The sequence below is a fragment of the Dasypus novemcinctus genome, chromosome 10, assembly GCF_030445035.2.
Source record: "Dasypus novemcinctus isolate mDasNov1 chromosome 10, mDasNov1.1.hap2, whole genome shotgun sequence".
Classification (NCBI taxonomy): domain Eukaryota; kingdom Metazoa; phylum Chordata; class Mammalia; order Cingulata; family Dasypodidae; genus Dasypus; species Dasypus novemcinctus.
The window spans coordinates 73120010-73143112 of record NC_080682.1 but is presented as its reverse complement, the minus strand read 5'-3'; the positions used below and the strand labels follow the sequence as shown (position 1 = coordinate 73143112).

The following is a 23103-nucleotide window of genomic DNA, read 5'->3' as shown; positions in this document are numbered from 1 at the left end:
GTATTTAGTTGATATTACTGAGACCATGCAATATTTGTCCTTTTGTGTCTGGCTTATTTCACTTAGCATATATCTTCAAGGTTCATCCATGTTATCCCAATTTCATTTCTTCTTTCTGCAACATAGTATTCCCTTGTATGTATATACCATATTTTGTTTATCCATTCATTGGTGATTGGACACTTGGGTTGTTTCCATTTTTTGACAATTGTGAATAATGCCACTATGAACATTGGTGTGCAAATGCCTGTTTGCATCACAGTTTTCATTCTTCTGGATATGTTCATAGTAGAGGAATTGCTGGATCATATGGCAGTTCTGTATTTAGCTTCCTGAGGAACCGCTGAACTGTCTTCCGCAGCGGGTACACCATTTTACATTCCCACCAACACTGAAGGAGCGTTCCTGTTTCTCCATATCCTCTCCAGCACTTACTGTTTTCTGTCTTTTTTTTTTTTTATAATAGCTATTCTATGTGGTGTGGGATATGTCATTGTTGTTTTGATTTGCATTCCCATAATAGCTAGTGATAATGAACTTCTTTTCATGTGCTTTTTGGCCATTTGTATTTCCTCTTTGGAGAAATGTCTATTTGAATCTTTTGCCCATTTTTAAATTGTATTGCTTGCTCTTTTATTGTTGAGTTGTATGATCGCTTTATATAGAATTGAAATCAAACCCTTATCAGATATATGTGTCCAAATATTTTTTCCCATTGAGTCGGCTGCATTTTCACCTTCTTGACAAAGTCCTTTGAATCACAAAAGTGTTTAAAGTTTGAGGAGGTCCCATCTAACCTTATTTTCTTTCATTGCTTGTGCTTTCCATGTAAGGTTTACTAATCCACCACCTACCACCAGGTCTTGAAGATGTTTTCTTACATAATCTTCCAGGAGCTTTATGGTTCTAGATTTTATATTTAGGTTTATGATCCATTTTGGGTTACTTTTTTATCAGGTGTGAAATAGGGGTTCTCTTTCTTTCTTTTGGATATCTCAATAATTTTTGATATGTTTCAGATAGCTTTTTCAAGTTGAGGAATTCTGTGAAACTATAATTTACTTCTCAGAAAGTTCTAACCCTTACCAGCCTGTTCAGTTAAAGGGGTTTTATTCTATAGTTTCTCGCATAGGTAAAAAATGGTTCTTGACTTGATAATGAAAGATCTCAGGATGGCTATGTATTTTGTTTCTAATTGCTCCTACTTCAGTGATTCCCTAGGCTGTTGCTGTAAGTTCTGTTCTAGGCTGGTGATAAGGTTATGTTGGCTCCCCTCCCCCCCATAGGAAGAAATAGCCTTAGCCAGACAGACTGAGAGTTAAAATACTTGTATAATCCAACAGTTTTTTTCATGCCTCTTTTGACCTTCTTATATGGAGGAGTTTGCATCTTTACAGGCAAAGTCTATACAATTATGGTTTCTAGTGGAGTATGAACAATGAACATTTCAGTATAGTTGATATAATAGGCTGGGGGAGTAGTTATAAATGAGTGATTGTATTGGTAGGGACTTGTGTCCAAATGAGGCCTGAGAATTGGTCTAGATAGATAGTATAATTGTTAGAGTTATAGACAAGGATGACACTGACATTCCAACACCCTGAAAAGTTTGCAGTGGTAAGAGGGGCAGTTTTATTTAGCCTGAAATCATAAGAGTCCTGTTTGATTATTATGTCATTGTAGAGAGGCTACCATTTACCTTCCTCTTGGTCATACCAAAGAGTCTGATTGCAGAGGTTGGCTGGGGGTACCTAGATCATTGTTTATATCAAGTGAAATTAGTTACAGTCTGGACAGTTTGTGCCAAGGAGGCCCCTTTTTCTTCAAGGGTAAGATAAGTCCAATGGAGTTACCATTTCTATTTATCTATTGAGTACCCATCCCTTTTGTTCCCATAATTGGTCTATGCAAAATATACCTTTTGTTTTCTATCCAGGTCTGAATACCTATGGGTATGGCCAATAATTGGGGCCCTTCTGTAGAGTCTAAATTAGTGCTTACCCAGCAATTTGACAGATGGCCCAGATTGACAGTCCTTTGTATGACTTGAACAAAAGGATGGAGGATGTCAAGGAACAGGAAAGGAAAGGAGAAAGAGAAGGAAAGAATGTACTTTTCTTGATCCATAGCTCTTGAGGAAAGCTGCTCACATCAGGTGTCATCATTCCTGGATGACTGAAACTCTTTTTAGGGTGAGTTTGAGGTAACGTGGCCATACTTTTCCAATGGTTAGGTAGTGCTCGTTTAAGTTGAGGTAGGTGTATATAAGGGCCTGTGCCAGCAAGTTTAGCAGCACATTGGTTGGTGTGGAGGACCAGATAAGGTCCTTTTCATCAAGGTTCCAAAGAGTTTTAAAATTGATATCTTTACCAGTACACAAACTGTCCAGGCTACAGAATTTGGGGGTCAGTTGGAGTTAAGTGATGTTCTCCTTCTTTAAAAAGTTCTTCAACCTGTGAAACATATGCTCAAGAGTAGTTCATTGGTGCCTCACAAAATTTAAGTAGGTCTTGGGCAATATTTGGGTCTATAAATATGTGAGGAAGTAGTAAAGGTCTTCTAGTGACAATTTCATGAGGTGTGAGTTTATTCTTTCTGAAGGGGGTTGAGTGAAGCTTGAGAAGGACTAGTGGAAGTGTTTTAGGCCAGGGTAAATCTAGAGAGCCCCTAAACTGGGCTATTTGTTGTTTGATTATCCTGTTGGTCCTTTCCACCAGGCTGGAAGACTGGGGGTGAAATGGCCAACACAGCCTTTGATATACAGGGCACGCTCTGCTTGTTTCTTTACTTATTTGTCCCATTAAATAGTGCCTTGATTATTATGAAGTTCGGTAGGGGTGCTGCAAATTGGAATGATGTTTTCAAGTAGTTTCTTGGCTATAAAAGAGGCAGTTAGCTTGTCTATAAGGGAAGGTTTTACCCATTGCTCTCTCATCTTCTCACTTACAGATCATTGTTAGCACATCTTTGTAACCATGAGAAAGGGGAAGCTGGATAAAGTGCATTTGCCCATTAGTATTGGCCTATAAAATAAAGGAAAATGTCCCATGGGAACCTTTAAAGGCCTTCCTAAGTTGTATTGTTGACATGTTTAACAAGAAGTGTAAACCTGTTGAGCAATTTTGTGAATACTGGAAGAACGAGTATTTTTCCATTATTTCTATCATGTTGCCTATTCTGAGATGTGTGAGTGAATGAAGCTTGGAACATTGATTATTTTAGGGCATCTTGTAATATGGGCGTCTGTTAGGTCCTGTCTCCATGATGAGGTTAGGGTCTAATTTATAGCCTGATTCCTTCCTTAGGTTCTTCTCTTTGGGTGTTACCAATTCTTGATACTTTATTAAGTCATCAGGTTTGCAAGGGAGAAGGGGGGCTTGATAAATTGTACAAAGCTTTATTGGTTTTTGTGTTTGGATGGTTGTCTTAGCGGTCTGATCAGTCAAACTGTTTCCCTTGCTTTCCTCTGAATTGAGGGTTTCATGGGTGTGAGCTTTAACTTTGATAACTGCAATAGCCTTGGGGAGCAAAAGAGCATCTAAAAGGTTGGCTACATGCCTTTTGCTCCTAATGGCAGCTCCAGAGGAGGCAAGTAACATTCTTTGTTTCCAAAACTTATGAAAATCTGTACTACACCAAAGGCATATCTGCTATCAGTATAAATGTTTCCTCTTAACTCTTTAGGTATTTGGCAAGCTCAAGTAAGAGCTATTAATTCTGCCTGTTGAGCATAAGTTTCTTTAGGAAAGAGACTACTCTCAAAAACCTCTGTTAATATAGTTATTACATATTCAGTTTGTTATCTGCTTTACGGGGCTTCCATTTTTTAAATATGATCTGGCAGTAAAGAAGATTAGATCTGGGTTATCTAGCGGGGTTTCCTTGAGGTTAGGGCTTCGGGAAACTAGGATTTTGGTAAGAATTATGCAGTCATGAACCATTTCTCCTTTGCTAGGATGTGGGAGCAGAATGGCAAGGTTTAGGGGGTTAGCTCTTATGAATGTGCATGAGAGCGAGAGAGAAGTGTAAGTTCAAAAGATGTGAGTTGTGCAGCAGAGAGATGTTGAGTTAAAGCAGAATTAAGCAAGGATTCCACAGCATGAGGAACAAAAAGGTCAAGTTGGTTCTGTATGACTATGTCTGCTGGAAATTCAACTAGTTTGGCTGCTGCAAACTGATTGGAGGCAGGGCAGATACGTTTGGGCTTCAGTATCTAACTGCATACTGTAATATCCATTGGGCCTCTGGACTGCTCCATGCTCTTGGATTAATACTCCTAAGGCATTTCCTTTTCTTTCACAGACATGCAGATGAAAGGGGAGATACCATAGTTAGGCAGACCAGTGTAGGGCTTCCTTCAGATTTTGAAAGGCATCAATATGGTTTTGATTCCAGCTCAAAGACAGTACAGTATGAATCTAAAGTACCGTATACTTTAGTTCATAGAGAGGCTGGGCTAGAAAGGAGAAGCTTGGTATTCAGTTCTGACAATACCCACACAGACCTAAGAATCCTCTCAGTTGCATTTTTATCTGGTGTTTGGGTAAGTCTTGTATAGAAGAGATTCTTTTGGGATCTAATGAAAGTCCGCTGTTTGGAGAGGTGGGCCCTAGAGATTTGACTTCAGGCCACATGAGTTGGAGTTTGTCCCCAGAGGCTTTATAACCCCTTAAGGCTAACTGTTGTAGTAAATGCAGGGAGTCCACCTGAAATGTTATTAGGGGAACATACAACGAGATCATCAATATATTGCTGAAGAGTGGAGCCTGAGGGAAAGATAATGTCTTGTAAGTCATTTTTAAGGGTTTGAGAAAAGTGGGGATTCTGTGAATCCCCGAGGCACAACAGTCCAGGAATATTGTAATTCATGTGAACATGAACAGGTGTTGACTATCAGGGTGGAGGTATGCTAAAGAATGCCCTGCAGCGGTCACCTGCAGTGAAATGGGTGGTCCCAGGGGGAATCTAGTATAGGCGTTGATGAAGATTTGGGATTACAAGGAAGCTAAGAATGGCAATTTTATTTATTGCTCCTAGGTCTTGTACAGATCTCTATCCTTTCCCATTAATTTTTCTTACAGGGAGGACAGGGGCATTGCAGGGGCCGGTGCATGTGATTATTAAGACCTTCTGGGGAAATGGATGTGACTCAACCAATTGGGCTTCCATCTACCATATAGGAAGTCCAGGGTTCGATGCCCAGGGCATCCTGGTGAGGGCAAGCTGACCCACATGACGAGCTGGCCCACGTGGAGTGCTGGCTGATGTGGGAATACCTCCCTGTGCAGGAGTGCCGGCTGATGCTGAAAGCTGGCAAGATAACACAACAAGAGACACAGAGGAGAGAAAATAAGAAGACTCAGCAGAACATGGGAGCTGAGGTGGCGCAAGAGAGTAATCACCTCTCTCCCACTCCGGAAGATTCTAAGATCGGTTCCCAGAGGTGCCTAATGAGAACACAAGCAGACACAGAAGAACACACAGCGAATGGACACAGAGAGCAGACAATGAGGGGAGTAGGGAGGGGGGAAAAACAAATACAACAAATCTTTAAAAAGAAAATCAAAACCTTCTGTATGAATTCTTGAACAAAGGGCGTTAAATGTCTAATGACTTCTAGTTTGAGGGGATATTGGGGAAGTTTGGTAAGGAATTTGGAGGAGTCTGTTTGGACTAAAATTGGTTCTGTGCTTTAAGTTTTTCCTGCATTTGCAGGGAATTGGGATCATGTTCTTCAGAGATGGAGGACAGGAGGTTAGTATCTGTTGATTGATTTTGGGTGGAATCAGTTTCTAAGCATAACGTATGACATAGAAGTTCTTCTCGGTCTAAAGGTAGTTCGGGATCAGGTAGGAATAAAATGATTTCACGCTTTTCATTAAACTTGAGATCACATTTCCATTTACTTAGGCAATCTTGTCTTAATAGGTTAACTGAGGTGATATCACCAAGCTTTTCTGTGAATGGTTCTAGAATGACTGAGATTGGGGCTGATTTGGAAGAGGTTTGAACTTGATTAGAGACCCCCACAGTATCTAAAGTATATTTACTCCGAGGTATGGGCTGCTTCAGTAGAGAGGGATTTAATAGTGGAGAGAGTAGCACTGGGTTGATTAAGAGAGTACAAGTTTCTCCATTAATTTTGAGCCTTGTTGTGCTTTGCTTTTAAGTGTGAGGTTGGGAGCAACTTGGAAGTACCCTGGAGAGGGGGCAGTAGGTGGCATTACATGATGGAGAATGTAGATTGGCAGTATTGTCATGACATTTGCTTTTTTGTTTCTTTTGTTGTTGTTGTATTTTTATTAAATTGTCTTTTTTTTTTTAAGATACAAAGATAAAAAAAGTTACATTAAAAAATATACAAGGTTCCCACATAACCCACACCCCATCACCCCACTCCTTCCACATCAACGTCTTTCATCATTGTGGCATGTTCACTGATTTGGTGAATACATTTTGGAGTACTACTGCCCCGCATGGATTACAATTTACTTTGTAGTTTACACTCTCCTCCAGTATGTTCAGTGGGTTATGGCAGAATATATAATATCCAACACCTGTCCCTGCAATATCATTTGGGACAACTCCAAGACCCCAAAATGCCCCCACATCACATCTTTTCTTCCCTCTCCCTGCCCTCAGCAACTACCATGGCCACTGGTATTCTACTATAGAACTATTGTGATTCTAGCAATTAAAGAAATTGTATCATTGATGTGGAGACATTTGCTTTTTAATTTAAAGCAATCCTTTTTCCAGTGCCCTATGTTTTTTTGCAATAATAACAGACTCCAGAAGATCTTGTGGGGGGTAAAGGGGCTGTAATTGTCCTAAGTGTAAGGCAAGTAGTAGTTTGGCTTGTTTAGTTACCTTTTCAATTTCTAGAGTGCGAGCTAACTGTTCAGTTAGGTTTGTCAGCTCAATAATGGGTACTATTTCTCAGTCAAGTCTGTGTCTTTTTACTAAGGTAGCGAGGTCGGACTTTAACTCATTGACAAAGATAGACTTAAAAGCAATTCAGGCTCTGTGTTCATCTAGGATAGCCCAGAGGGTTAGGCAAACATTTTGACTAATCTTTCTTGAAAATCAGAGACAGGTTCATCTTTGCCCTGTCTTAGGCCTTGGACCAATCAATCTTGTGGGGAAAGTTTTAGAAATGGCATATAACAATTGTTGAGAGATGTTTTTTTCTGTCTCTAGAGTCAGGGGAGCTATTTTAATGGTCATACGTTTTTCTGGGTTCTTTCAATTTGTCATTCAAATCTAATTTTGAGCTTATCTGGTCCCAGCTAACATATGAATAAGCTGATAAAGGTCAGGCAGGTCAGGTTGACAGGCCTGAATTAAAATGTTATATTCTTCAGTAAATTTTTGAGGGCTTATGTTTGACTTAGGGAGTTCTTTAGTTCTGGCTTGGAGTTTGGCCTTAGACTAAGGGCGGATGGTAATTTTGTCAGGCCTCCAAATGCCACTAGCATTGACGTTTTCTGTGGGTTTTATTTTGGAAGGCGTTTGAAAATGGGGCTCAGAGTGGAAAGGAAGTTAAGATAGTGAAGAAGAGGAAGAGGTGGTAAGTTGGCAAAGGAGGATAAGGAGGTGGTAGCGTAGACGGTATGCACTTGGGTATTTGGGATATTCATTTAGGATTTTAGTTCCAGATTAGCTTGAAATAATTTGGAGACTGTCTTTTAGGGATGTGATTTTAGAATCTTGAGCCTGTTTTTAGGCCTCTCAGTACCAACTGAAGTAAGTCTTATTTTAGAACTGTGATTTTCCAGTTGCAGTTGTGAAAACACAAGTTTCCCTAATGAAAAGGATCCCCAAATAGGTCTTTGATTAGACAGACTTTCCCAGGTGAAATTTTCCATTGGTCTAGAAACAAACATGAACAAGAACCACAGTGTTTGAACATGTAATAGGCTGGAGTTCCTGAAGGGAATTCAGAAGCCTTTTTTGAACTGCCAGCACTCATGGCCAGGAGAGTAAACAAGGGTAATTTACTTTAGCTCCAAATTCGAGCAACAAACTGAAAATAAACATGAAGAGCTGCAACACAAACAAGTGAAACTCAGATCCAAGAAAATTTACCTTGGGCCTTTGAAGAGGCTGGAGGAGAAGGAAAACCTAAAGGCCTCTGGGGTACCAGTGTATAGATCTGTCTAAGGCCTTGGGAGCGCACGGAGAGTGTCATTAGATCTCAATTTGAGGTCAAAATTGTCAAAAGAACTCTTGCTGCAGATAGAAAGAAGAGAGCTTTACTAGCAGGATAACACTTTGCAAATTGGGCAACACCAAGTAAAAGCAGGTGTTCCAAGCCAGTAGGTGGGCATTGGGAATTTATAGTCCAAAAAATAAATAAAAGGGCAGGGAAGCAGGTGACTGCAGAGTTACAGTTGTCAGGTGAGTTTTGCTCTAAGTTGCTTATTGGAAAATTGAAGCAGAAGGAAACTTATCTGAAGCTGATTGGTGAGAGATTAGGTTTCTTTTTCTGGTCCTTTTTCTTATAAGCTTTAAGTCTCGTTCTCTGAGCTGTGCATGGGCTGATGTCTGATTGCGTCAGCACAGGGCATCTGTCTGGTGTGCCTCCTTTGCTGGGAACCCCCAGTAATCCAGGGCCTGAAAGTCAATTTCAAGTTACTTTTGCAGAATATAGATTTACTATATATATTCACGAAGTGAACGCGGGCTGAGAAGCCCTTCTAGATCATTGGGCACAGGGAAAGGTTGGGAGGAAGTGGGGCGTCTGTTCCTTTTGTATGATTCCAATGGAGTTGAGAACAATTAGGATGCTTTAGGAGAGCTGGTCTTACGAAAGACAGATAGAGCAAGCCCCAGTTGGGTATCGCTTGTGTGTTAGACTGAGCTGCTAGGAGTGTTCCTGTAGTTTTGACTGAAACTTCACAAGCCTGGGAGGCAGGTATTATCATCCCCATTTTATGAGCCAGGGAACTGAGGTCTGAGAAATGAAGTGTGTTTTCCAAGGCCACAGACTTAGGAGAGGTAAGAGGACTGAAAAAGACTCCTAGTTTAGTGCTCTTTCCACACCACTTTCTGGATTGAGGGTACTGTGTTCTCACTTGGGGTGAGGGTCCCAGGATAGCACTGGAGTGTTCTGCCAGTTCTACAGAGCCTGTTTCGTTGAATTTTAGGCTTGGCCGGTAACAGAACTCTGGTCTTGAGCCCTTGGACATCTAAAGTATGACCATCATCGTGGGTCTTCAATCCCTGCAAAGGTCAACAGTGGCCACAATAATGCTGTATGACAACTTGGCCAAAACACCATGGCTTAAAGCAACAAACAATTATTATACTTCACATGACTCTGGGTTGGTTTAGAGTCGGCTAATCTAGGGCAGGTGTGGTTGGGTTTGGTTCCAGACTCAGGTAGCGTATCTACTCCATGAGTCTCATCCTCCTTGGACCAGTGGGCTAGGAGGGCCAGGCTTTTTTCATCATGATGGCAGAGATACGAGAGACCAAGCCTCACCACATGAGCACTCTTGAAACCTCTGCTTGTGTAATGTTGTTAACATCCCAATGGACAAAACAAGTTACATGACAGAGTTCAAAGTCACAGGATGGAGAGGTATACTTCAACTCTAGATGAACTGCAAAGGAACATGGCAAAGAATGTGTATACAGGAGGGGGTGGTGATGAAAGAATTGAGGCCAATAATTCAGTTAACCAAGGTCATTTTTAAAAAGTTTCCTTGGCCCGCATGCTATCCTATCTCCTCATGGTATCCCCGGTGTGCATATTGTTCTGAGGTCATTGCATCCGAGTCACTATGTGTATCAACTCATCAGTAATTAATATGTCAGGCCCTGAGCAAGGCACTCAGGTACTGGGATGCTTCCTTTCTCTTCTGTGTGGTACATTTCCCAGACCTCTTTCCAAATTCCTGGTCAGAGAAAGATCAGCTTGGATGTCCTATAAGGTCACCTTTGATTTAATTTCTGCCATATAAGTGTAGAACACTATAGATCAGATTGAAATATTAGTTCCTTTCCTGTCTTTTCAAGGTGATCACAGAAACTGCTGGTATCCCAGCTTACGTAGAGAAAACATCAGTCTCACTAACAGGCCCATAGAGCTATGACTTGGGCTGAGGGAAGCCCATTTGGCTCAGGGTATATTTACTACAGAGTAGATACATAGTCAGTGTTTGTGAACTGAATCTCTGTGTAGGATCAGCAATCAGGTAGGTAGGCTGAAAACTTAGAGCATATTTAAAATGTAAATCAGAGCATATCCCGTTCCCCACCCCTACCTTCCCAACACACCTTAAAACCCTCCCGTGATATCCCATTGCAATTAGCATAATATCCATGTTCCTTGTTGTGGCTCAGAAGACCTTATATGATCTGTCCCTTACCTAACTTTTGGCCTCATTTTCTACACTCTCCCCCCTGCCTACTCTGCTCCAGCAGCACTAGCCTATGCTCTCTTCCTTGAACTCTCCAGTTCATTCCTGGTTTGTACTTAATGTTCTCTCTGCCTGGAGAGATTTTCCCCAGACTTTCCCATACATAGCTGCTCCCTTCTAGTCGTTCTGGTTTCAGTCCCGAAGAACCTTCTCTGACCACTCACCCTTTTTAAAGTAGGGCTCCCACCCAAGTCACTATTTTTACATTATCCTGCTTTATGTTCTTCATGGCATGTATTGCCGTCTGTAATGATCTTATTTATCTGTTTCTTTGTATCTTAACCCTGCTGCTTCCCCCAGGGAGACAAGCTCGTAAGGACATCTTCAGTGCTTAGCCATGTGTATAATAAGCAATGGGTAGTATCTGTTGAAAACAATACTGAATGAATGAATGCAGTAATGAACAGAAGGGAGAATTGTCTTTGGGCAAACTCTAGTCCCTTAATTGGCTGTATTTGGAAGGGGAAAAGTTACACATTCATTTCAGAGGATTAAGGGGGAAGCCTAACAAAAACTGAGAAGGCAGTATATGCACCGAGCCTTTAATTTAACCTTTTTTCTGTTGGCAAGGATGTGTTCTCCAAAGAGCCTTCCCTGTCTGCCCTTCTGTTGTGAGAAGCCTATATTGCTGTAGCAGCTCCTTTTTCCCAGGAGGAAAAGAGTATGGAGAGGGCAGATTTCCTCCCCCAGGTCTGTGGGGGAAGGGGGGAAGGTGGGAGGACAGATGAGGTTGTGGTCACTCATGATGTCCCAGCAAACATTCACTCAGCCTCTCTGGGACAACCTGGGTGCAAATGCTCCAGATCTTGCCTGCCCACTGCGTTAAAAGTTGACAGCTGTTGCTGATTAAAACATTTCCAACCGTGCAATCAGAACTGCACTATTGAAATGCTAAGTGTAGATAGACACAGCCTTTATGAATGTCTCAACACATCCCCTTAGAGTGCTGTAAAGCTGTATTAATTCATATATAGTTGGAAATCACTTTGCAATCACGAGTGAATCGTTCCACAGAATACCTGCTGAGTGAGAGACATCCTTAGAGAGTTGACGTTTTCTGACAGCTATAGGAAGCCAGGATCAATGTTTCTCTGTGCTACGTTCTCCAACCACAGCTCTCCTAACTTTCCCTCCAGGAATCCTTTTGGATGAAAATACACAGCTCATGTTCCAGGGATTCTTCTTCCTGCCAGTCCCTCTGCCACTTTCTGTGACAGGGATAGGGTCCCCTCTCCATTTCTGTCCTTTTTATCACAGGTGGTTGTGGCCTCCTTAACTGGGAGTGCTTTGTGGAGGTGTTTACTGGGTAGTGTTGGTGTCAGATTTGCTACTATCTCGGTCTGTAAAGCGAGGAAAGCAAGTTTCCTGTATATAAACCAGAAACCCAAAGTTTCTTTATAACTTACCTGAAAGCAAAATCTATCCTGAGCTGAACTCGTTTAGTGGCAAAACAGAGTTAAACTTTGGCTATGAGGCCATTTATAGTCTTATTTATCCCAATTAGAGGCAAACATCATCCTTTTTGCTCCAGAAATATTCATGTGTTTTATTATGTGATGTTGTTTTACTGAGGGTGTTGCATAAAATGTAATACTTGGGCCAGGTTACCTTTCTAAAATATAATACATTATGATTCTGAAATATCTTTGGCCACAAGGGTTTTGGTTAAGCGATTATGGATCTGTAATGGGGTGTAGGGGTGGGGAAAGGTGTCAGGAAAGCAGTAGGGGGGGTGGGGGTGATAAAGCAAAGAGCTGCTCTTCTTTTCCCTGCGGGGAGAGAGAATCTCCCAGCACTCATCAAAGGCTCCTCTGGTGCCCTTCTGCTCCCTGGCCCTGTTATCTCTGCTCAGGATTGCTGCCGGCACTCTGCATTTCAGCCAAATGGTTCTTTGTTCCTTTCTAGTGGTGGGCTTTGGCGTGGACCCTGACCTTCAGATGGATATTATCACTGAGCTTGACCTCATGAATAGCACCCTTGGCGTCTCTCAGGTGTCCGGACTGCACAATGCCAGCAAAGCATTTTTATTTCAAGGTAAAGGCATCTCTCCTTTGCATGGGGACAGTGGTTGGGGAGGAGGGTTGGTCTGGGGGGTGTTCATCTGATGTTTGTCTGGAGATCATGTTTGTTATTTATCTTGTGTTACGGTCACCGGGTGTTCAGGCATATGGGGGAGTTCTGAAGGGTGGTGGTGGTGGGACTGGAAAGCATCACGGTGAAATGTTTTGTTTGGGAGTGAACTATTTCTCTGGGAATTTGGTGGCGATCTAAACTGAAAGGAATTTGCAAAGCCCTTGAAAACTATTGGCTGGCCAAATTATTTTTACAGGTTATGTCTTCAAATATTGTCTACATTTATGTCTGTGCTTACATCTGTAGCTCTATTTCAGCTAATAGGTAGGCCACGAAGACAGAGGATGTACTAGCACTGCATTCTCTCAGGAGTGCAGACTACTTGGTTCTGTCCTCCAGAAACTTGACTGCCATTCATTAAAAAGGCATTAAGCATTAAAAAATACTTGATTCTCCAGACCATGGGCTCTGGAGCCCAAAAGTCTGAGATGGAATTCTAGCCCTGCCACTTAGCTTTGAGGCATTGTTAATTCATTAGCCTGACCCTACCTCTGTGTCCTCTACTTCCTGGGGCTGGTATAAGGATTAGAGGAGCTAATCCATTAAAGTGCTTAGAACAGTGCCTGATACATAGTAAATGCTCAATAAATACTAGCTATTATTATGGAACTTTTACTGTGTACCAGGCAACATACTACTGGTATACAGTAAGAGTACATAAGATAGACCTAGCCTTGTTCTAAAATATGGAGAGGGAAATAGTTATTACTCAAGTAAATATGAATTGCAATTGTTATACTTACAATGAAGGGACCTCTAGGCTGTCAACTTAGACTTGTAGTAGGAGTTCTGATTTAATTAGGGTGGGGAATGGTGGTAGTTAGGGAAAGGCTATGCTGAAAAACAGATATACCAGCAGAGGCTTGGAAGATGAGTAGAATGTCTGGTGTAGGATGGGGTGGAGAACTCAGAGCATTTAAGGAAGAGGAAATAGTGTGCAATAAGGACTTAACAAAGAAACCTCAGAAAGACTCCCAGCATGACTGAAGGGTGGTAAATGGCTGGAGAGGTAGGCAGGGGGTAAGTCAAGTAGAACCCTTGGGGCAGAACTCCTGTTCAGCTGGTATGCATGGGTTGGTGTTCTGATGGTCTATGGCCAGTGTCCACTCTGATAGGTAGGCAGCCATGTGCTTGTAAACTAGTGGAACTCTTAAACCCTACCTGTAGCCCATGCTGATGGATTTGTACTTTATTTTCAGAGCAGTGGGAGCCTTTGTGGAGGTTATCTGCTTCCAAAATACAATGATGGAACAGGCACAGGATCCACTTACAGACTCATTCAAAAAGGGAGAAAATGGAAAGAAAAAGTGGGCCATTGGTCCCAAGCAATTTTGAAATCCCACAGGGCAAAGTCCTTTAGGATTCAAGGCTCTGTCCTCAGGGCCTGAAGTTCCTTCCTTTGAGTCATTCTTCCATTTTCTTAAAAGGTAGCATGTGTTTGCAGTTGAGTAGTTCTATCAGCTTGTTCCCTGCCTGTAGAAGTTGGGAGTTTTTCATTTCCTCTTCTCTGTATTGATTTATACATTTTCTGAGATAATGTAGGTCTTTTCAAAATTTTTTTACTTTCTTTCTCTTCATTTCCTTCTGAGTCCTAACTCAGTTGTTAACACCCACATTTCTACTAATAGTTTATTTAAGGCAGTCCAGACTTTTTCTATCATACTCCTCAAAAATATCCCAGCCTCTGCCATTTCCTAATGCCAAAGCCACTTCCAAATTTTTAGGTATTTGCTACAGCAGCTAAGTTTCCTATTGCTGCTAAAATAAATTACCACAAATTCAGTGGCTTAAAACAACACAGTTTGGGGAGAGGGTGTAGCTCAGTGGTTGAGTGCCTGCTTCCCATGTACGAGGTCTCGGCTTCAGTACCTGGAGTTGAGGCAGGCTAGATTGGAAATTAATGGATGGATCTGGAAGCTGGAAGAAAAAAACCGCTGCTGTGAAAACACATGGTCATCTGTACCCCACAAGATGGCTGCTGGAAGAACTTGTGAAAACCCCCTTCAGAACGAGATTTCCTCTGGAAGCCAGGAGAAGCCCTGAATATTCTCCAGGGCCTTATCAGTGGGCCCTCCCTGGGGGATTGAGGGGTGGGGTAATCAGTCAAAACAGCAAACAGCTGGGACTCCTCCGTCATTAGCAAAGGGGCAGAATAATTAATGATTTAAAAAGCAAGCGCAAAGGCCAAATGGCCTTGTTCTTGCCTTCTTCCCCCCTGCCTGGAACAGCATGCAAGTAAACCTGGGCATTTGTAGTCTGTAATGGGGAAGTGTAGTCTGTGAATCAGCTCTCTTTATCACTTTTCAGCTCCTTCCCCTCTACCTGGGACCCTTAATCTGTTATTTTCTCCCATTTCTCTTCCCTCCCTTCCTTAATAAATTACTGGCCTAACTAACCTGGCTTGCTCTTGAAATTCATTTTATGTAGCTTAGCCAAGAACCTAGAGAAAATCCAGCAACGGAACCTCCTACAAAGAATAATAGTTAAAAAAACCCACAATTTAAAAAAATCTTGCAGTCCTGGAGGTCAGAAATCTGAAATGGGCCATGCAGGGCTAAGTTCAAGGTATCAGTAGAGCTGTGTTTCTTTTGGAGGCTTGTAGAAATCTCAGTTCCTTGGATTTTCCACATTCTTTACCTTGTGGCTGCATCACTCTAGGCTCTGCTTCTGATGTCTCATTTCCTTCTCTCCCTCTGCTTCCATTGCCGTATTGTCTCCTCTGATACTGTCTCCCTCTTTCCCTTATAAATACACTTGTGATTATATTGCCCCCTCCTGATAATCTAAAATAATCTCCCCATATCAAGATCTATAATTTAATCACCTCTGCAAATCCCCTATTGGCATTTATGATAACTAATTTTTAGTTCTGGGAATTAGGATGTGGGAGATGGGGGGCCTAATATCCTCCATATACCACAGGATGGTTCTCCAACTGTTGGGCAGAAATATGAACTCTAAGATGTTTTCAGTGTACACTAATTCAGTCCTCCTTGCAGTGCAGTAATGTTCAGTAGAAATATAATTCAAGTAACATCTTTAATTTTAAATTTCCTATAGCCCCATTAAAGAAAAAAAGCAGTGGAATTAAATTTTAATTATATATTTTACTTAACCTAATGTATCAAAATATTATAATTTTAATATTGGCCATATGAAAAATCTGAAATATTTTATATTTATTTTACAAAGTCTTCAAAATCTACTGTCTTTTAAACTTACAATACATCTTAATTTGGAAGTTAAATTTTAACTTGTATTTGGATTTTATAAAATTTAAAATGAACAAAGTAATTTCACAGTCATTAAAACATACTTAAAATTTAAAAACTCAATCAAATATTAAAGAATGTTAAACAGCTTTATTGAGGTATAAGTGACATAATAAATTGCACATTGAAAGCGAAAAATTTTGTATTTTTAACATATGAATACATTGTGAAACTGTCACCACTGTCAAGATAATGAATACATTTACCTCTCAAAGTTTCCTCTTTTTCCCATTTATAATTTCTCCCTCTTTCTCCCCTCAACACTTCCAACCCCAGGCAACTTCTGATCTACTTTCTGTCATTATAGTTTGCATTTCCTAGAATTTTATATAAATAGAATCATACAATATAGTCTCCTTCCTTCTATTCCCAATTTTGTAAGTGTTTTTATCAAGAAAGAGTGCTGGGTTTTGGCAAATGCATTTTCTGCATCAACTGACATATGTTTTTTTCCCTTCATTCTGTTAATATTTTTGTATCACATTAATTGAATTTCTTATGTTGAACCACCCTTGCATATTAGGATTAAATCCCACTTGATCATGGTGTATAATTCTTTTAATGTGCTGTGGATTCAGTTTGTTATTATTTTGTTGAGGATTTTTGTGTGTATATTCATAAAGATTTTGATATGATGGTCATGTTGGCTTATAGAATGAATTAGGGAGTATTCTTTCCTCAGAGTTTTTTGGAAGAGTTTGAGCAGGGTTCATGTTAATTCTTTTTGGACTGTTTGGGAAAATTCCCCTGTGAAGCCTTCTGGACCTGGGTTTTTCTGTGTTGGAAGGTTTTTGATTACTCATTCCATCTCTTTACTAGCTATTGGTTTGTTGAGAGCATCTATTTTTCTTTGAGTTAATGTAGGTAGTTTGTGCATTTCTAAGAATTTGCCGTTTCATCTAGGTTATCTAATTTGTTGGTGTACAGTTGTTTATAATATCATGGTCTTTTTTATATTTCTGTGGGATTGGTAGTAATGCCTCTTTTTCATTTCTGGTTTTAGTTGTTTGCATCCTTTCTCTTTTTTCCTTTGTCAGTCTAGCTAAAGGTTTGTTCATTTTATTGATGTTGTCAAAAAAACCAACTTTTGGTTTTGTTGATCTTCTCTATTTTTTTTCTCTCTCTTTATTTTATTCTTGCTCTAAATTTTTATTTCCTTCCTTCTGCTTGCCTCAAATTTCATTTCCTCTTCTTTTTCTAGTTCCTCTAGTTTTGAGGTGAGTTCTCTGATTTGAAATCTTTCTTCTTCTTCTTTTTTTAAATGTAAGCATGTAAAGTTACAAATTTCCCTCTCAGCACTGACTTTGCTGCATCCCATAAGTTTTTTTTTCAAAGATTTATTTTTATTTAATTATCCCCTCCCCAGTCTTGCCACTTGCTTGCTGTCTGCTCTCTGTGTCCATTCATGGCACGTTCTTCTGTGTCTGCTTGTCTCCCTTTTGTTGCATCATCTTGCTGCACCAGCTCTCTGCGGGCATGGGCTGTCAGCTCTCTGTGGGTGCAGGCCAGCTTGCCTTCACAAGGAGAACCTGGGACGCGAACCCAGGGCCTCCCATATGGTAGATGGGAGCCCAATCGGTTGAGGCACATCTGCTTCCTCCTATAAGTTTTTTTTTTTTTTTAAAAAGATTTTTACTGTTTCCAGATTTTTAAAAAAATTTATTTCTCCCCCTTTCCCCCTCCAACCCCTCCCTGGTGTCTGCTCTCTGTGTCCATTTTGCTGCGTGTTCTTCTTTGTCCACTTCTGTTGTTGTCAGCAGCATGGGAATCTGTGTTTCTTTTTGTTGCGTCATCTTGCTGCATCAGCTCTCCATGTGTGTGGCGCCATTCTTGGGCAGGCTGTACTTTCTTTGGCGCTGGGCGGCTCTTTTTACGGGGTGCACTCCTTGTGCATGGGGCTCCCCTATGCGGGGACACCCCTTCGTGGCACGGCACTCCTTGTGTGCATCAGCACTGCTCATGGGCCAGCGCCTCACAGGTCAAGGAGGCCCAGGGTTTGAACTGTGGACCTCCCATGTGGTAGACGGATGCCCTATCCACTGGGCCAAGTCCGCTTCCCCATAAGTTTTTGTATATTGTGTTTTCATTTTCATTTGCCTCAAGATATATCCTAATTTCCCTTGTGATTTCCTCTTTAACCCATTGGTTGTTGAAGAGTATCTTGTTTAATTTCCACATATTTGTAAATTTCTCAGTTGTTCCTCTGGTATTGATTTTTGTCTTCAATCCATTTTAGCAAAGAGGATACATTGTATAATTTCAGTATTTTTTAACCTCCTGAGACTTGTTTGTGACCTAAGATATGGTCTATCTTGGAGAATAATCCATGTACACAGTACTCAATAATTATTTTTGTGTTGGCTGGTGCTTTCCTTCAGAGTTCAGCCCTCCTATCAAGAGAATTAGACAAAGGTGACTGCAAAGCACACATGATTCTTGGTAGTGGTCTTTGGAGTTCTCTTGTTTATAGGAACTTTTTTTTTTAAGATTTATTTATTTATTTCTCTCCCCTCCCTCCACCCCAGTTGTCTGTTCTCTGTGTCTATTTGCTGTGTCTTCTTCTTTCTCTGCTTCTGTTGTTGTCAGCAGCTGGGAATCTGTGTCTTTTTTTTGTTGCGTCATTTTGTTGTGTCAGCTCTCCGTGTGTGCGGCTCCATTCCTGGGCAGGCTGCACTTTCTTTCGTGCTCTCCTTATGGGGTGCACTCCTTGCACGTGGGGTTCCCCTACGCGGGGGACATGTCTGCGTGGCACAGCACTCCTTGCGTGCATCAGCACTGTGCCTGGGCCAGCTCCACATGGGTCAAGGAGGCCCGGGTTTGAACCAGGGAACTCCCATGTGGTTGACGGATGCCCTAACCACTGGGCCAAGTCCACTTCCCTGTTTATAGGAACTTAGATGTCCTATCTACTCCCCAGTTAATCTATCTTTTTTAAAAAAATTTTAAAAATTTTTAATTATTATCTTTTTTTTTAAAGATACATGGATCATAGAAGATGTTACATTAAAAAATATAAGAGAAAAAAAATATAAGAGGTTCCCATATATTCTACTCCCCACAACGCCCCCCCCCACTCCTCCCACCTCAACAACTTCTTTCCTTAGTGTGGTACCTTCATTGCATTTGATGAGTACATTTTGGAGCACTGCTACACAGCATGGATTATAGCTTATGTTGTAGTTTATGCCCTCTTCCAGTCCATTCAGTGGGTTGTGGCAGGATATATAATGTCCAGCATCTGTTCCTGCAATATTGTTAAGGACAACTCCAAGTCCTGAAAATGCCCTAATGTCATTTCTCTTTTTCCCTCTCCCTGCCTTCAGCAACTCCCGTGGCCACTGTCTCCACATCAATGATATAATTTCTTCCATTGCTTAAGTCCCCAGTTAATGTATCTTGATTCTCTCCTTGGTATTCCTCTGTAGCACTTAAAGCAGGTAAACCTTAGCCCTAGGCCACTAGATTAAAATTGTTTTTGATTCTTCTTTTGCTGTCTCAAGCTGCTTTTGCCTCATGGGCAAATCCTGGGAGGCTGGGCACACCCGAGAGGAATTTCTCATGTCAGTCTTTCCCAGCCAAAACAAGATTAGGGACTCACAAAGGGAGTGCTGACTAGCTCCCAGATTACCCTTGGGGGGAGATTAGCAAAGGTTCAAGAAGGGTGCTGGGAACTTCCCCAGTGGCTCATTAAAGCTGTGCTTTATTGCCTTGGCACCTGCACAGCAAATTCAGCCCTTCAGGTGTCCCCCACAGCTCTGAGGAAGTGTACTGTCTTTTTTTTTTAAAGGAAGTGCTGGGGATTGAACGTAGGACCTTGTACATTGGAAGTAGGCTCTTAACCACCTGAGTTACATCTGCTCGCCTAGCATATTGTCTTCACGTTTTCTCTGCTGTCTTTGTCTGGGGCTGGTTGGAACATGGCTGTCCTCAGAGATGGACCCCAGTAATTTGAAGCAGCTCTAATCAAGAGCAGTGATCAACATTTAGGCTGTATGCCCCTGGACCTTGGGGGAACAGGTGTTTCGTTTTGTTTTGTTTTTGTCCCATTCTGGCACCAGCAAGCAGCACCAGTACTTTACTGCTGCCTGCCATGAGGTTGGGGGATGGGTGACAGTGCTGTCACGCAGAGTGCAAATCCTTGGTCTTTACCACAGTTTACTAGCCTCTTCCTTCTGCTCCCTGGATGCTGCATAGTGTTCTACTGGATCCTGCAGCTTTGAGATAGTTGATTCAGATGATTCCTGCCTACATAATGGCTGTTCTGGTAGAGGGATCTGATTCCTGGAGCATCCTACTCTGGTGGTTAAATTTAAATCTACCATCTTGCTATTTGTTTTCTACATTTCTTTTCTTTGTTCTTGTTTTCTGGATTTTGACCTCTTTTGGATTCAGTGAATATTTTTTGTATGGTTCCATTTTATCTCCTTTGTTGGCTTATTAGCTCTTTGTTTTGTTATTTTTGTGGTTGCGCTAGGATTTATGACTGCTCAGTCTACTATTTCTCTCAATTATGGGTAGATTTTTATTGAATTTTTTCTCCTCATTATGGGCTGTATTTTCCTGCTTTCTTATTTGCCTAGTGATTTTTGACGGAATGCCAGACATTTTGAATTTTACTTTGCTCTGTGCTGGATATTTTTGATTCTTAAAAATATTCTTGGGAAGCAGACTTGGTCCAGTGGTTAGGGTGTTCGTCTGCCATATGGGAGGTCCATGGTTCAAACCCCAGGCCTCCTTGACCCATGTGGAGCTGGCCCACGTGCAGTGCTGATGCGTGCAAGGAGTGCTGTGACATGCAGGGGTGTCCCCGCGTCGGGGAGCCCCATACACAAGGAGTGCACCCCGTAAGGAGAGCTGCCCAGGGCAAAAGAAAGTGCAGCCTGCCTAAGAATGGCTTCGCCCTCACGGAGAGCTGACACAACAAGATGATGCAACAAAAAGAAACACAGATTCCCATGCTGCTGACAACAACAGAAGCAGAGAAAGAAGAAGACACAGCAAATAGACACAGAGAACAGACAACCGGGGTGGGGGAGGGGGAAAAGGGGAGAGAAATAAAAATAAATAAATCTTTAAAAAAATATTCTTGAGTTTTGTTTTAGGATACGGTTAAGTTTCTAGAAATCAATTTGTTTCTTTTGGGTATTGCTTTAAGATTTGGTGGATGGGCTGAGTAGTAGTGCTAGTGCTAAGAGAACAGAGCTAACTATCTTTAATTACTGAGGACAAGACCCTTCCATGCACTCTACCCAATGACCATGAATCATGAGATTTTCCAGTCTGACTGGTGGGAATAGGCACTCTTCCCGGCTCTGTGGAGGACAGTGTTGCCTTTTGAGTGGTTCTTTTTTGGTCTTGGGTAATTTCCGCATATAAATGCACTACAGAGGGAGTTCTTTCTTTCTTTATGTGCTGCTGTCTCCTCTCATGCATTCTGTTTTGTGAAATCTATGTGCTTTGGTCTCCCAAGACTCTCAGCTCCTAGTCAAGGCAGGAGACCACTGGGCTCTGCCTGAGTTCTCCTCCCTATGCCACAGATTGGAAACTCTTTCAGGGCATTAAATTGGTGTAGTTGTGGAGCTCATCTCTTTTGTTTTCCATCTCTCTAGGACCATTGACCTTCCTTGACTTGTGTCCAGTGTCTTGGAAACTATTGTTTCATCAAATATTCATTTTAAACTTAAATTCAGTTTAATTAATATTAAATACAATTAAAAATTTAATTCCTCTGTCATACTAGCTATATTTCAAGTCTTCAATTGCCCTATATGACTACTGGACAGTGCAAGTCTGGAGAGGCTCAGGGATTTTACTGTTTCACTACAGCTCAGTTAATATGGGCAGATTACAAAATCCTATTTTTCAAGGTTAATGCATGGTAGTAACTAGCAAGTTACATAAGCTACTGCCTTAAATATATCTATTCATCCTTTGATAAAATGTGGTAATAACTCTATCTACCTTATACTGTTGTAGTGACGATTAAATAAGGTAATAGAAATAAAGTGCTAGAACTATACTTGGTACAGGGCAAGCTCTCATTAAATGTGAGTCTATACATTTTAAAGTAATAAGGGAAAGCTCTGGCTTTCCCCCCATATGTGCATCATCTGCCTTGTGTACTATTATTATCATTTTTAATAGTAATAAACTTTATTTTTTAGAGAAGTTTTAGATTTGCAGAACAATTATACCTAATATATAGGGAAATCCCATACAACCCCCCCCCCCATACACCCACACACATGGTTTCCCCTATTATTAACATCTTACATTAGTGTGGTGCATTTGTTACAATTGATGAACCAATATTGAATCATTGCTACTAACCAAAATCTATAGTTTATATTGTGGTTTACACTTTATGCTATACAGTTTTATAGGCTTTGATAAATGTATAATGCCATGTATCCATCATTGCAGTATCATGCAGTACAGTTTCACTGTCCTAAAAATGCACTGTGTTTCAACTATTCATACCCCTCTGAATCCCTGGCAACCACTCTCTTTATATCAATGTTACGAGTTATTGCATTACAACTTGTGTGTTATTAATTAACAGCAGATTTTAACCTGCAGAGGTAGAGTAGGCTAATGGGACAAGCAGAGGATTGGGGAGGGTGGCAGATTATGTCTCAGGGTGGGTTGTATCACTGAGGGGTGTCAGTGGATAATGGAAGCCTTGGGTTTCTCTTCTGGCAATGGGAAGAATATACAGACTAGCTGCAACAATTAAGTAACATAATGTATGGGAAACACACATACCTACATACACTTTGGAAAGTGTAAAATATAAAAAACAAGTTCATTATTCTTTCATTTATTTTTATTTCTTCTCATATTTCACCGTCCCAAGTTCAGCTGTGAGTTGATGTATGTTCAGGGAGTAAAAACCATCATTTCAATACTAGTCTATTAATAATATTGATAAATATAATTAGAAATCCCACTTAATTGGAAACACTCCAATTAAGTACCAGGTCCAAAGGCTACTAGGTTTTATTTTGTCAATCCTTGTTTAGAACAAATGGCAAAGATTCAAATAAGTAAAATTTTCGTTTTCTTCTTCCTGAAACAAATGATATTTTATTAGGATTTGGGGGTGGGGGAACGAGGAACTACATAAGACTAGCATAGGTCCTCTGTAAGCTGAAAAGCATACTGAAAACCAGTAGTAGATTGAAAAAAAACAAAACATTTTGGTACACCTCTGCTTTGGTGTGAATGGGACTCAGAAGGTCGGTGAGTTTGAAGTTGTACTTCTCCCTGAC

General features: G+C 41.0%; 1 protein-coding gene across 2 annotated transcripts in view; it reads left to right on the top strand.

The window, feature by feature from the left end:
• Positions 1-23103, top strand: part of NELL1 (neural EGFL like 1) — a 1045701-nt gene that overhangs the window by 6521 nt on the left and 1016077 nt on the right. For both annotated transcript variants that reach the window (XM_058305642.2, XM_058305643.2), the window contains exon 2: positions 12333-12461. In XM_058305642.2, coding sequence (XP_058161625.1) covers positions 12333-12461 — 129 coding nt within the window. The remainder of the gene's footprint in view (positions 1-12332; positions 12462-23103) is intronic.